Consider the following 11,893-nt stretch of genomic DNA (forward strand, 5'->3'; position numbering starts at 1 on the left):
TCGATGCAAATAGTCAACAAAGAAATGAAGATCTTGTATATATTATTCTCCTCCCTCTTCAAGTGTCCCGATATTGTTCATGTGTCCAAGTTTATAGATCATCACCATTTGACATAGCTAACATGCTATATATCAACCAATCATGATGGCTATAAAATCTCTCTTCGATCGGGGTCCAGTAGGCCGTTCGCATGCATGCATCATCCATCACAATATTTACGTATCTCTACTCCACTCCGACCATATATATATACATTTCCATCCAACTAGCTAGCTATACGTATAATGTGCCCTGCAATCAATTAGATTTTCTTATTGGTATATATATATGCACCTTCTTCTTCATGATCATGATCATGATCATGATCATATCATGTATCCAAGTCACAACATCATGGCAATTTTGATTTTGGCAACAAGGGTATTTTTCTAGTTTTCAACTTGTACATGATTATATAAATATATATATTATATATATGTAGTTGTGGAGATCATCGATTAATTACGTTGTGCATACACATTCACAACATCATAAATTAATGGAAGGAAATTAAGTTTGGCAGATTATAAATACTTAAATTAACCACGTACGTACGCTAATTTTGTGAATCTCTGATCATCAGAGTACGTACGTACGAATTATTAAGATCATGAAATTAATCCTTAGGCTTAGTGAATTAGGCTGAAGCCATATATGCATGCATCTACCAGATCATCATCGAGAATATATCCATTCTATGATTAAAAGGGACTATCGATTTGAAGCAGTGATAAACAGTAATTTTTGTTCATCTATTTTCTTTTTTGTCTTACCGGTTTAATTTGTCACAGCCCATGTGCACAACTATGCTTTTGTCCTCATTTGCATAATTACGTTATTGTTCTCTAATTCATGTTTAAAAATACAATTAGAATTTTTGTTCTTCTAATATTAATTAGAATATAATGATAATAATAATAAAATATTAATATCTTACAAATAATCTCAATTGAAGATTTTAATTGTTTATTTGAAAAATTAACAATTATATTGATATTATTTTTTGTAGTAATTCATAAAAATAAATCATAGTCATTAGTCGACTAATAATATTTTCATTTTACAAAATGCAATTTTTATTTTTAGGTTTCAATCTATGCATCTGCTTATAATTGGTCTTTAATTTATCATATTTACTATTTTACTTTTTGTGATAACGCATTCCAAATTAATCTATTTTTTAATGCATTTTTAAAATTATTATTAAAAGAATTAATAACACTTTTTATCCTTTGAGAATTATTTTGGTAAGAACATGCTTTTATTTTCTAAGGTCGATATTACAATTTCAGATTTAAAAAGAATAATAATATTATATTTAAGTTAAAAAATGAAAATACTATCTTTAAATTTAAAGAATAATATTTTATTACTATAGGATATCATTTCAAAAAAATAATAATTGTCTTCATATTATTTTGCATAATAATGAATCATAATAAATCACTTTTTAAATTAATAATATTTTTATTTAAAAAAATCATACTTTTTTAAATGAAAAATGCTGAATGTAACTGGTTGGGAAACCGTTGGGTAATCATGTCCCATGTGGCACTAAATTCCAAAACGGTTAACTTTCCTTCTTCTTCTTCTTAGCATCTTCAGCCTTCTCATTTCTAACTTCCAAACAAAAATGCTCTCAAGCACAGAAGTTCCTTCATCTTCTCCAAACACCGTAAAAAATCTACCTTCCAAAGCTTTTCAAAGAATCAAATTGAGAAATATCTCAGAATCTGCAAAGAAAGCAGTCAAGGTTCTTTTACAAGTTTAATCATTATTTATTTATTTATTTCTTGTTATTAAATTATGTCCAGTGTTCAAAAACTCTAAACGTTGCTTTCAAGTTCTCAACGACTGCAGAAAAGACGCAAATGAATAATGATTTTATAAATAAATAATTAATTTCGTTATATTTAAAAAGTTTTACTCTGGGTTCGTTAATACCTAGTTTTGTTTTCCTCTATTTTGATTTTAACCGAAATTGCTCAAAGGGAACAAAAAAAAAAAAGCTTGTTCTCCCTTAATAAATAGTGCAAAGCAGAGATAGACAATCCTCCATAATCACAATCCTCAACACACGTTTTCTCTAAAGTGGGTTGCGAACCAAACACTTACAAAATTTTTGGATTCCTCCGAAAATTTTTTAGAGAATAAGTAAATAATTTATCCATCATTTTAAATAGAGAAGAGAAAACAAAAACAAAAAAGGAATCTCATTTGGGCTTGAGAGAGATACAAAGAGGGGGAATTACTTTTCGGACGTGGAAGGAGGAAAACAAGCTGTGGGTGAGGCTTTGGCAACTTCAGACGAGATCTACCTTCTTCTCTGTCAAAGTGGTTGAGCAGATACCATGATTCATGAATAAAGAGACCCAAAGATGACGATGACGCAAAGCAGCCTTTTGGTTTTCTATTGCACTATTGAAACCTGAGTTCTTCCCTCCCATTTCGTCTGTTTTTTTTTTTTTAAATATATCAATTGACATGGCAGCCAATTTCTCAACGGTTACACCCGACGATTGCCTGTAGCACTATTGTTTTTGAATTTCAAATTAATACTCTCTTTTTGTATTTTATCATTCTAATAACGCTTACATCTATGTAGTTTTCTGAAAAAATTTATTATTATCTTATTTTATTTTCATTTATTATTATTATTATTATTGTTGTTGTTGTTGTTGTTGTTATTATTATTATTATTATGTACATGCCTAATTGGTCTTATAACGAATGGAGCAATGCATGTCCTATTATGATTTCAATATAATTAGTTAATTTTAAATTTTAGATTTGTTATGTGTTCAATAATTTTACATTTTTGTTTTCTTCATTTTTTTAAATATATTTATAATAATTTGTAAAATTTTTTGCATAGAATATTTATGATTATATTTACATTTATCATACATGTTGTTTTAATTAATATACATCTTAAAATTTATATCTACCATATTAGAAATGCAGTAGCACTTTAAATAGGAAATATGTGCCTTGCACGTAAGCTCTTATTTAGTATGTATGTATGTGTGTGTGTGTGTATATATATATATATATATATATATCAATATATATCATAATGACTAGCTATATATATATATAAATATATATATATATATATTGTGTATTATCATTGTGTATACTAGTGTTTTTTTTGTTTTTGTATTTTATGTCCAACTTGAAATAATTAGGTATTTGTCTCTTAGCTAATAAAGTCTTGGGGCATATAATGTATATGTTGGAACACTAGTTGATCAAAACTTTTGCCGGGTGTGTCAAACTGCATCAGATATATATATATATATATATATATATATATATATATATATATATATATGTTACATGGTCATTGCCACTAAGTTTAATAAGACTTTGTGTGTATATATTTGTATCTTAGAATATATCTAGAATATTAGATCATATCCTTAATTTCTTGTAATTATGCTAGGTTAGAATCTTTCATTTTCTTTGTATTTCCTTATTTGCTTTGGCCATATTCCACTACATATATGCCTCATTTGTATAGTTTGATACATACAGAAATATACACTTCTATGATTCTTTAGAATTTTCTCTGTTTTAACAACTTCATTTAATCTGCCTCTCACTATGTTAGCATCTCTAAATTAACTCCTGAGATCAAGAAAAATGATAGACATGCACCCCTTTTTACAACAAGTTACACAAGTATATTTTAAATATAATTTAAAAAGGTAATATCACTTTATATAATTACAATCATCTTAAAACATAGTTGTATGAAGGGACATTGTAAATTAAGAAGATTGTGTGTATCTCATCAAGGATATATGTGCCTAGTTGCTCTTTTTTTAGTTAAAAAAAGGATTGCATGCAATAAAGGGAATTGAAGTCGATCACCGTAGAAACTTAGAAAAAAGCTTTATTCAACCGGCCCATACAACCGTTTGGTAACACCACATCACTTTACTAAAAAGATGTGTTTTAATTAAAGCTTGCAGGAGGCAATGATATGAACCATGCTACTGACATTTGGTCTGTCATCTTTAATGAAACGATGTGTTTCATTTAAAGTCAAAATACACCGTTTTGACTTTCTTCTCCTTCCAACCGATGGTCTTCTCTTTCTTCCTCTAAGCTTTTTCCTTTCTCTCTTCTCATTTCTTCCTTCTTCTCCGACTCCTTCTCGCTTCTAAGCTTGTTTTTTGCAAGGTCATCGAGATCGAGACTGTGCCCGATTGATTCCAATGCTTGCTGTTTCAGCTAGACCTTCTGGACCCAAAAGACATAGTCTTGATGCCAATACGGTTCCCCGACTGTGAGAACGCCTACTTGGAGTTTGAGAAGGACCTTGCGCTGAGCTGGATTATGATTGAACCGCTGCTTAGACGACAGGCAGTGAACCTCTCGAGCCATAAGGTAATGTCAGTTCAGCGACACTGGCTGAGTGGAGAGATACACGTACGTTTCGCGACGATCCTGATCGATGAAAGAGGATCCTCATTGGAGTTCGTAGAGTGCGGGGTTGTGGTAAGGTGCAGCGGGTCGGAGGGAAAGGACTTGCAGTTGAGGGAGGTAAGCTTGCAGGTGAAAAACATGGATGTGAAGCATTTGAACGGAAGGATAGTTTGGCAATACTTCGGAGAGTGTTGGAGGGCAAAAAGGGAGGGAAGAGGAGGAGGGAAGGAAAATGTATCAAGACTATTTTAAGAGAAAAGAATGAGAGAAAAGAGGGAGAGCTGAGAATGGAAGGGACATTAGACATGTTGTGTATGGCATTTGGGATCTTGGTATTTTCCAGTTTTTTTAATGTTTGTCTTGTTCAGATAAAATCATGTCTTTATTTTTTTTTCTAATTTATTTTACTCTGGTTTCATTTCTTCTATCAAATTACATGAATTATACTCCGATGGTCTTCTCGGTTTCAGTCCGATGAACGAAGTCACGCAATCCTTTTTTCTTCCTTTTGGGTTTCAATCATTCTTCCTTCATTCTGGGTTCCAATCCGATTGTCTTCTCAGTTTCTTAATTTTCATTTTTTTTCTTTTCTTTTTTTACTATTTTTTGTTAGATGCTGATGTGGCAAATTGCTACATCACTTGGTTACACAGCGATTCTGCATGGGCAATTGTACGTAGCACTTATCATAAGATTGAATACAATTTTTTTCATTTTCCCATTATTTCTCAATGAGCTTTGCTACTCATCATTCCCACACACCACACACCACACTTTCTAAACTAATTGAGTTATTTTACTCATCATTCATACACCACATATTTGATAAGAGAAAAAAATAAAAAATAAAAAATTATGTATAGTATGTGGTGTGTGGTATGCACGGATGATGAGTATAATTTTTCTTTCTTAATATATATATATATATATATATATATATATATATATATATATATTTTCTTTTCTACCTTCTTGCCTTTTATAGACGCGTTGTGAGTCTTACTAAATATTTTCCTTGACATGTGTCATTGTATGATTTTGTCTTTTTACCTGATCACATTCTTGAATCTGCTGCTTCCTAAAATGTTGGCTTGGTTGTTATTCTCTATTTTTCATGGAAAAAATCTCTTCAGTACACTCTTTCTCATCATCCCATGATGTGGTATTAGATGATAGGTTCACAAGTGAAATATAATAAATAGTCTCCAATAATTTAATACCACATTATGGAATGATGAAAGGATGATGAGAATTAAGATGATGAGTAAAATTATTTTTTTTCATACTTTCGTGCTCCTATTTCTAAAACCTTCTTCCATTTTTACCCCTAGACCCAATTGGGCCCTATTCTTTTTATTCTATAAGTTGCCTCCTCATTCTCAAGTTCGGCTTTCTTCTTGGTTGGGCCTTGGGAATTCATGTCGGTGCTCTTTGGACCTTCAAGAAATTAAAATTCTCCCAATGACTTTGGATTGTCGGTCTATTAAACCTAAAGGAAGATGAGTATAATGACCTTCAAGCCTAGCCCTAGACTCAAAAGGCCTGGTGACTGCCTCCACGCACTCATTTAGGCCCAACAACAAATCTTAGAAGGCTGTCTTTAAATATGGCAAAAAAGGGTTAGGTAGTAAAAGGCGCATTTTTTATTATCAATTCCTATGTTCTTTAATAATAAGAAGAGATATATCATCTGATTGTTTATTCTAATATTTTTTTAATAAATGAAGTTGAGATATGGAAATTCAAAAAATAGAAAAATTAATTGTACTTAAGAAAAACTTACAAAAAATTTAATTGTCTACATGTCGGTTATTGATATGCTAAACATTATGAAATTCGAAATCTGATAAAATGAATATTGTAGGTAAAATTGTAAATACATATAGCACTACTCTTCAAACAATCTTCTTTCTTAATAACTAAATTAAGCACAATAATCTATTATAAAAGAAGCTTGCACTTGCATTTTTATTGTTGAGTGATAATATTGTGAATGCATTAATATCATACAATCTTATTAGTATTGTTCATCTGGGTTTCAGCCCGGGAAATCAGGTATTCCTGGACCGGATTAGTCCGGGTCAAATCCACAAAACCCGGATTGAAATTGATTTTTAAAATTTGAGCTGTTTTTTACTCTTTTGCTTTCAGATTTCTCAAAAATTATAATGTGTATAGGTAATTTCTTTGTTTATAGTCAAGATAATTACATTATTAATAAAATGAGAAAATTATCAAAAGGGGTAAGGATTGACAAAAAGCAAAAACACTATATAAATAAAAATAAGTCCAATTCTAAAAAATATATCGAATATAATTGATATAGTTGTAAATTTGGCAGTCTTTGGATTGGAATAATAAATTTGTTGGATTGTTTTGAAATATTTATTAGAGTAGATATTATAACAAGAAGATCGACATTGAATAAAATTAAATCTAGAAAATGATTGAAGACCTCTAATCTCGCATGTATTGTAATATTTATAGAGTAGATAAACAAAAATTAATTCCTAATAAAATGAGCATTAAAGCCAAACACCTATAAAAAAACATAATCAAGCTGTAAAATTTAATCAATATAAAAAAACATAATCAAGTTTGCATAATTCTAACATTATTTTTATTAAAAAAAAAAACATAATCAAACTGTAAAATATTTATACAAAATTAATTAAAAAAAAGGGGCATGTGTTGTCTATTTCTCGGACCAAGGGGAGCAACGAATCTCCACCCTTCGCCCTGAAGGGAGTGTGGATGGGAGAGTTTTGCTTGCTTGGTCTACAGGCGTACGTATTCCAATTCCAAAACTTCTACCATGCCATTCCAGATGGGTGAAATATTTTCTTTAAAATTAAATAAAATATTATTATAATATAATTTTTAATATAATTTTTATTTTAAAATTTAAAAAAATTAAATTATTTATGATATTTTATATGTAGATTTTAAAAATTTATAATAATTATATAAGATTATATAATTTAATTTTATATAATTAAATCAATCTTAACGTGATTTAAACAATGATATGAAATGAAATGATTTTAAATAAATTGAATAAAATATTATTTTTTAATATTATTATTATTTTAAAAATTACTTATTATATTTTATACGAAAACAACCTGTATAAGACTAAAAATATATATATTATAAAAATTCAAAAAGTTGGGGGACAAAAAAACTAAAAAGCCGGATTGGTCCCTGGGACCCCACCGGCTTTGTTATTGCTGAACCGGGTTGTCCTTGGAAGTGGCTTGCTCACCAAGCTTTGGGTGAGCGAAAAGACCACAGAAAATAGAAAGAGAAGATAGAAAAAGCAACTTTATAATTATTTGAAATGGACCAATTAGATTTATCCAATTAGTCATTCGGGGCTCTACAACCAAGCCTAATCGTAGATCCTACGTCATGATAACATTGCAACTCCATCTGACAGCTAGCATTCGTTTAGACATAATATATATTTTTTTTCGATTGGTTCCTCTTGTACCTGAGTTAACACCGACATGAAAACAGGGGCGTGCCCTGGAAATATAAAAACAGGGGTTGCCTCTTCCGACAATTTCCTTAATCCTCAGAGCTCATCTTGTTCTATTGCTCAGGATTCCTTTTTTCTTTTTCCTTGATAACCGAGTCACCAATCCTCCATTATTCTATCAATTCTTCTATATACCGTAAAATTTCAAATCCGAAGAGTCGAAGAGAAAGCCAACCAGACAGAACGAGGGTTTGGGAATTTCCGATTGAAATAAGGTACGAGAATTTCTCTTCATCCTTTCCCCGAACTTTTCTGTTTTGAGTTTTGGATTAATCGATTTTCCTTTCGCCTCTCTTTCCGATTTGAGGGCGTAAAGAAACAGATCCGAGTGTTTGTTCACGAAATAAATTAAAAAAAATTGGATTTTTATACGTTTTTGAGTTCCACGTACCTAGGTTTTCATCGATGAGAAAGAAGATTTTTGTTTGGTGTTTTTCTTTTGTTTTATTTTTTATTTTTTGTTCTGGGTTCTGGAATCTGGACCTCTGGTTGTTCATCGATGACGAAAGTTAGTGTGCTGGAGTTCATTGTTGCCGTTCGATCGCCTTAGAACTAATTCTGACGACAAAATTGGATGATTTGAACGGTCCAGATCGAGTTTTGTAAAAAAATATACAACGGATGTGGTCATTCTAGATTCTCCAAGGAGCCTCCGAGATGGTTCTTCCGCTGTGAACACGGACCTTGAGGTTGATCTAAATACCGAAACTACCCTCCTTATAGAACTTGAAAAACAAATTTATCGAGGTCAACTTCGTCTTTTCCGATTTGAAATAGACTCATGCGTGTACAATTTTGTCCTCCACTTTCGTGGACTTTCTGAATTCCCACGAGTTTTATAATTTATTAGGAGGTCACGGTATTTTTAACGCCCAAGTTAAAAGGTTAAACTGTTGGCGATTTAGTAGAGGGTAGATTAGTCAATTCGTATAACGAACTCCGGTAGATCCAGGGAGTCTTGAGTAACGAAAGGGCGAAACCTTATATAATTCCCCGAGAGCCATCGATCTCCACGCACACAACGACGACAACAATAACAACGTCGTTTCTCTTTGACTGCACAAAAAAAAAAATTCCAGTAGAATACACGATTCGTTGGACCTGACCCTTGGTTTGTGTATTTTGTTTTCAATCGAAGGAAGTCGAATTGCGAGGGACGATCAGAGATGGGTTCTGAACAGAACGACGGAACGAGCTACCAGCCATCGGAGCCGAAGTTCTGCGCCAACAACTGCGGCTTCTTCGGCAACGCGGCGACTATGAACCTCTGCTCCAAGTGCTACAGAGACTACCGCATGAAAGAGGAGCAAGCGGCTTCGGCGAAAGTCGCCATGGAGAAATCTTTCAACCCTACGCCGACGCAACCAGACAATCATCAGGCGGCCCCACTGTCCGGTTCTTCCGCGGACAGCCTCGTCTTGGTGACCTCTTCCTCGACGTCTCCGTCAACTTCGTCGGTTTCGGGAGCTGTTGGTGATCGTGAAGCGCAGCCGCCAAAGGTGGCGAGCCGGTGCCTCACCTGTAACAAGAAGGTGGGTCTGACTGGGTTCAGGTGCAAGTGCGAGAGTACCTTCTGTGGGGTCCACCGGTACCCGGAGAAGCACGACTGTACGTTTGACTTCAAAGCCCTGGGTCGTGACGCCATTGCCAAGGCTAATCCTTTGGTCAAGGCCGATAAGGTCGATAGGTTCTGAAATCTGAAATCTGAAATCTGAATCTTTTCTCTACTCTGGTCGTGGGTCGAATTTGGTAAGGGGCGAGTGGGGATGGTGTTTTGCTTGGTGCTGATGAATGAATGGCTCGTGGTTTGGTGGTGGGTTGGTTGGATGATTTCATAATAAAAAGTGGATCACCAAATTGTTAGTTGCACTTTGCTTCTTATTGTTTGGCATTCTTCTTTTGGTACTTGATAAGAATCTTTACCGCATTTCGTGTCTTTATGCTATATAATTATATCTTTCCCATCTATATTGGTGCAACAATTACATTGTATATGCTCTACTTTTTCGAAGTGCTGGGTGTTCCTGGTATTTTTCCATATCAATATGTGGCTTTACAGAACAACTCTTCTTTATAAAGGGAATGGTCTAGCTTCAGGATCAGGCTACCCTATAATTTTCTAGCTCAAAATATAAACACTGCATGTAAATTGCATTGTAATTAATGTTTAGTTTCATACACTGTATCTATCTCTCTGAATCATTGTGAAAGTTCTTTGTCAAGAAATTGTAGAGGATGTTAATCGTGTGTTTAGGGTATAAGATTTCAGGGATCAGGGGTTTAATATGCGTGCCAGAACCCACTTGGTCATTCAGACGTACAATGTGTGTATATCGTTCTTGAATAGCTTTGCTTTACCGTTGTTATCGCTGTCCATACAATTCATAAATGAATGTTTCTAAAAGCCACTGTATATCATGAACTAGTACTATCATCTCATGGCTATCTGGGGCATTATATTTTGGCGCTTAAAAGTGTTTGTACACCACAATGAAGTTTTGTAGAACCCTTTTAGTAAATATCGCCTTGAATGGTTGATAAGGTTTATGAGAATGATGTGAAAAATTTTATTTGCGGTTCCCAAGTGAGAACTGGTTGTGTAGACCCATTAATGTATTTCACTAAATGGAAATTATTGTAATTTGAAAGGGATATTATTGTAATGTTAAAAAGTTTTTAAAGATAAAATTAACCAGATTTGTATTAGTAGTTCCAAATGGAGACTGTAAGTAGTATTATTCATAATATATATTGCAATTATGCAAACTATAAATCGTCAAAATGTGTTCAATACAAGATTAATTTTGGAGGGATGGGAGAATTAAGGGCCTTTTTGGGATTTTAGGAGTCTTGAAAAATGTTTAAATAATCTTGAAAGTTATTTTAATGGAAAAATTAGATTATTTGGGTGTTATATATTAAAGTCTTTTTTAATTTCAAATAAGTTGAAAAGTAAGTTGTGATGCTTTTCCTCGAATGTGTTTTTTTGGATAATGTGCAATGTAGTTTTAATTTTGAAAAGGCTGTCAATAGATAAAAATATCTGTACAACTTTCAGATAATTATAAATTTTAAACTTTGAAAGCTATGGTTATAATCTTTAAAAAGTTAAATGATCTTTTATGCATTCCTATCTCAAAAATTACTTTTTTTTTTAATTTGTTTTTAAACAAATGTAATATGTTTGAAAGTGTTTTAAATATATAGTTACTAAACAGTAAATAAATTTCTAATAGTAGAATTTTTTTTTTTTTTTTTTAAAAAGAGTTAGGGTCACCTGTCCAAGAGTGATCCCTCTCCAATTTTATTAATAATAGTAGAACTTATTACTTAAGTTATAAGTCCTAAAACAATAAGTTATAATTTTCACTGCAATTCCAAATGAAGTTATAAGGTATAAGCTTTGAAGGTATAATCTATATTTCTCACTTAGGACTTGTTTAGGATTGCAGTAGGAGTCTTAAAAATTGCTTAAAATAGCCTTAAAAACTATTTAATAGAACCATTAGGTTGTTTGGGTGTTACATATTAAAACACTTTTAATCTCAAATAAGCTAAAAGAAATGTACTTTTCTGGATTATGTGGAACGTAATTCTAATTTTAAAAGGATCGTTAATAGACAAAAATACCCATACAATTTTTAGATAATTACAATTTTCAAACTTTCAATGATATGGTCATAATTTTTAAAAATTCAAATAATCGTCATTTTTACCATAGAAAATACTTTTTTAATTTGTTTCTAAACAAACGTAATGTATTTGATAATGCTTTAAATATATAGTTACCAAATAATAAATAAATTTTTAATAGAAAAACTTATTATTTAAGTTATAAGCTATAAGTGTATGTTTAGATTGCAATAGAAAATATAGCT

General features: G+C 31.9%; 2 protein-coding genes across 3 annotated transcripts; both read left to right on the top strand.

Annotated features, from left to right (window-relative positions):
* Nucleotides 1-4,312: 4,312 nt before the first annotated feature.
* Nucleotides 4,313-4,726, top strand: LOC121235548 (probable F-box protein At2g36090). The gene has a single exon (XM_041131893.1). It carries the CDS (start codon nt 4,313-4,315, stop codon nt 4,724-4,726), a length of 414 nt encoding a protein of 137 aa, XP_040987827.1.
* A 3,201-nt stretch (nt 4,727-7,927) lies between these two features.
* Nucleotides 7,928-9,983, top strand: LOC121234979 (zinc finger A20 and AN1 domain-containing stress-associated protein 1-like). 2 transcript variants are annotated; one of them, XM_041131151.1, is made up of 2 exons: nt 7,928-8,230; nt 9,154-9,983. In XM_041131151.1, the coding sequence occupies exon 2, from the start codon at nt 9,182-9,184 to the stop codon at nt 9,707-9,709; it is 528 nt and encodes a 175-aa protein (XP_040987085.1). In that variant the 5' UTR covers nt 7,928-8,230; nt 9,154-9,181; the 3' UTR covers nt 9,710-9,983. The 2 variants fall into 2 exon arrangements, with proteins under 2 accessions (XP_040987085.1, XP_040987086.1); XM_041131152.1 differs by having other exon boundaries at nt 7,950-8,230; nt 9,158-9,983.
* The last annotated feature ends 1,910 nt before the right edge of the window (nt 9,984-11,893 follow it).

Source organism: Juglans microcarpa x Juglans regia, chromosome 6D (genome assembly GCF_004785595.1).
Source record: "Juglans microcarpa x Juglans regia isolate MS1-56 chromosome 6D, Jm3101_v1.0, whole genome shotgun sequence".
In the NCBI taxonomy this organism is placed as follows: domain Eukaryota; kingdom Viridiplantae; phylum Streptophyta; class Magnoliopsida; order Fagales; family Juglandaceae; genus Juglans; species Juglans microcarpa x Juglans regia.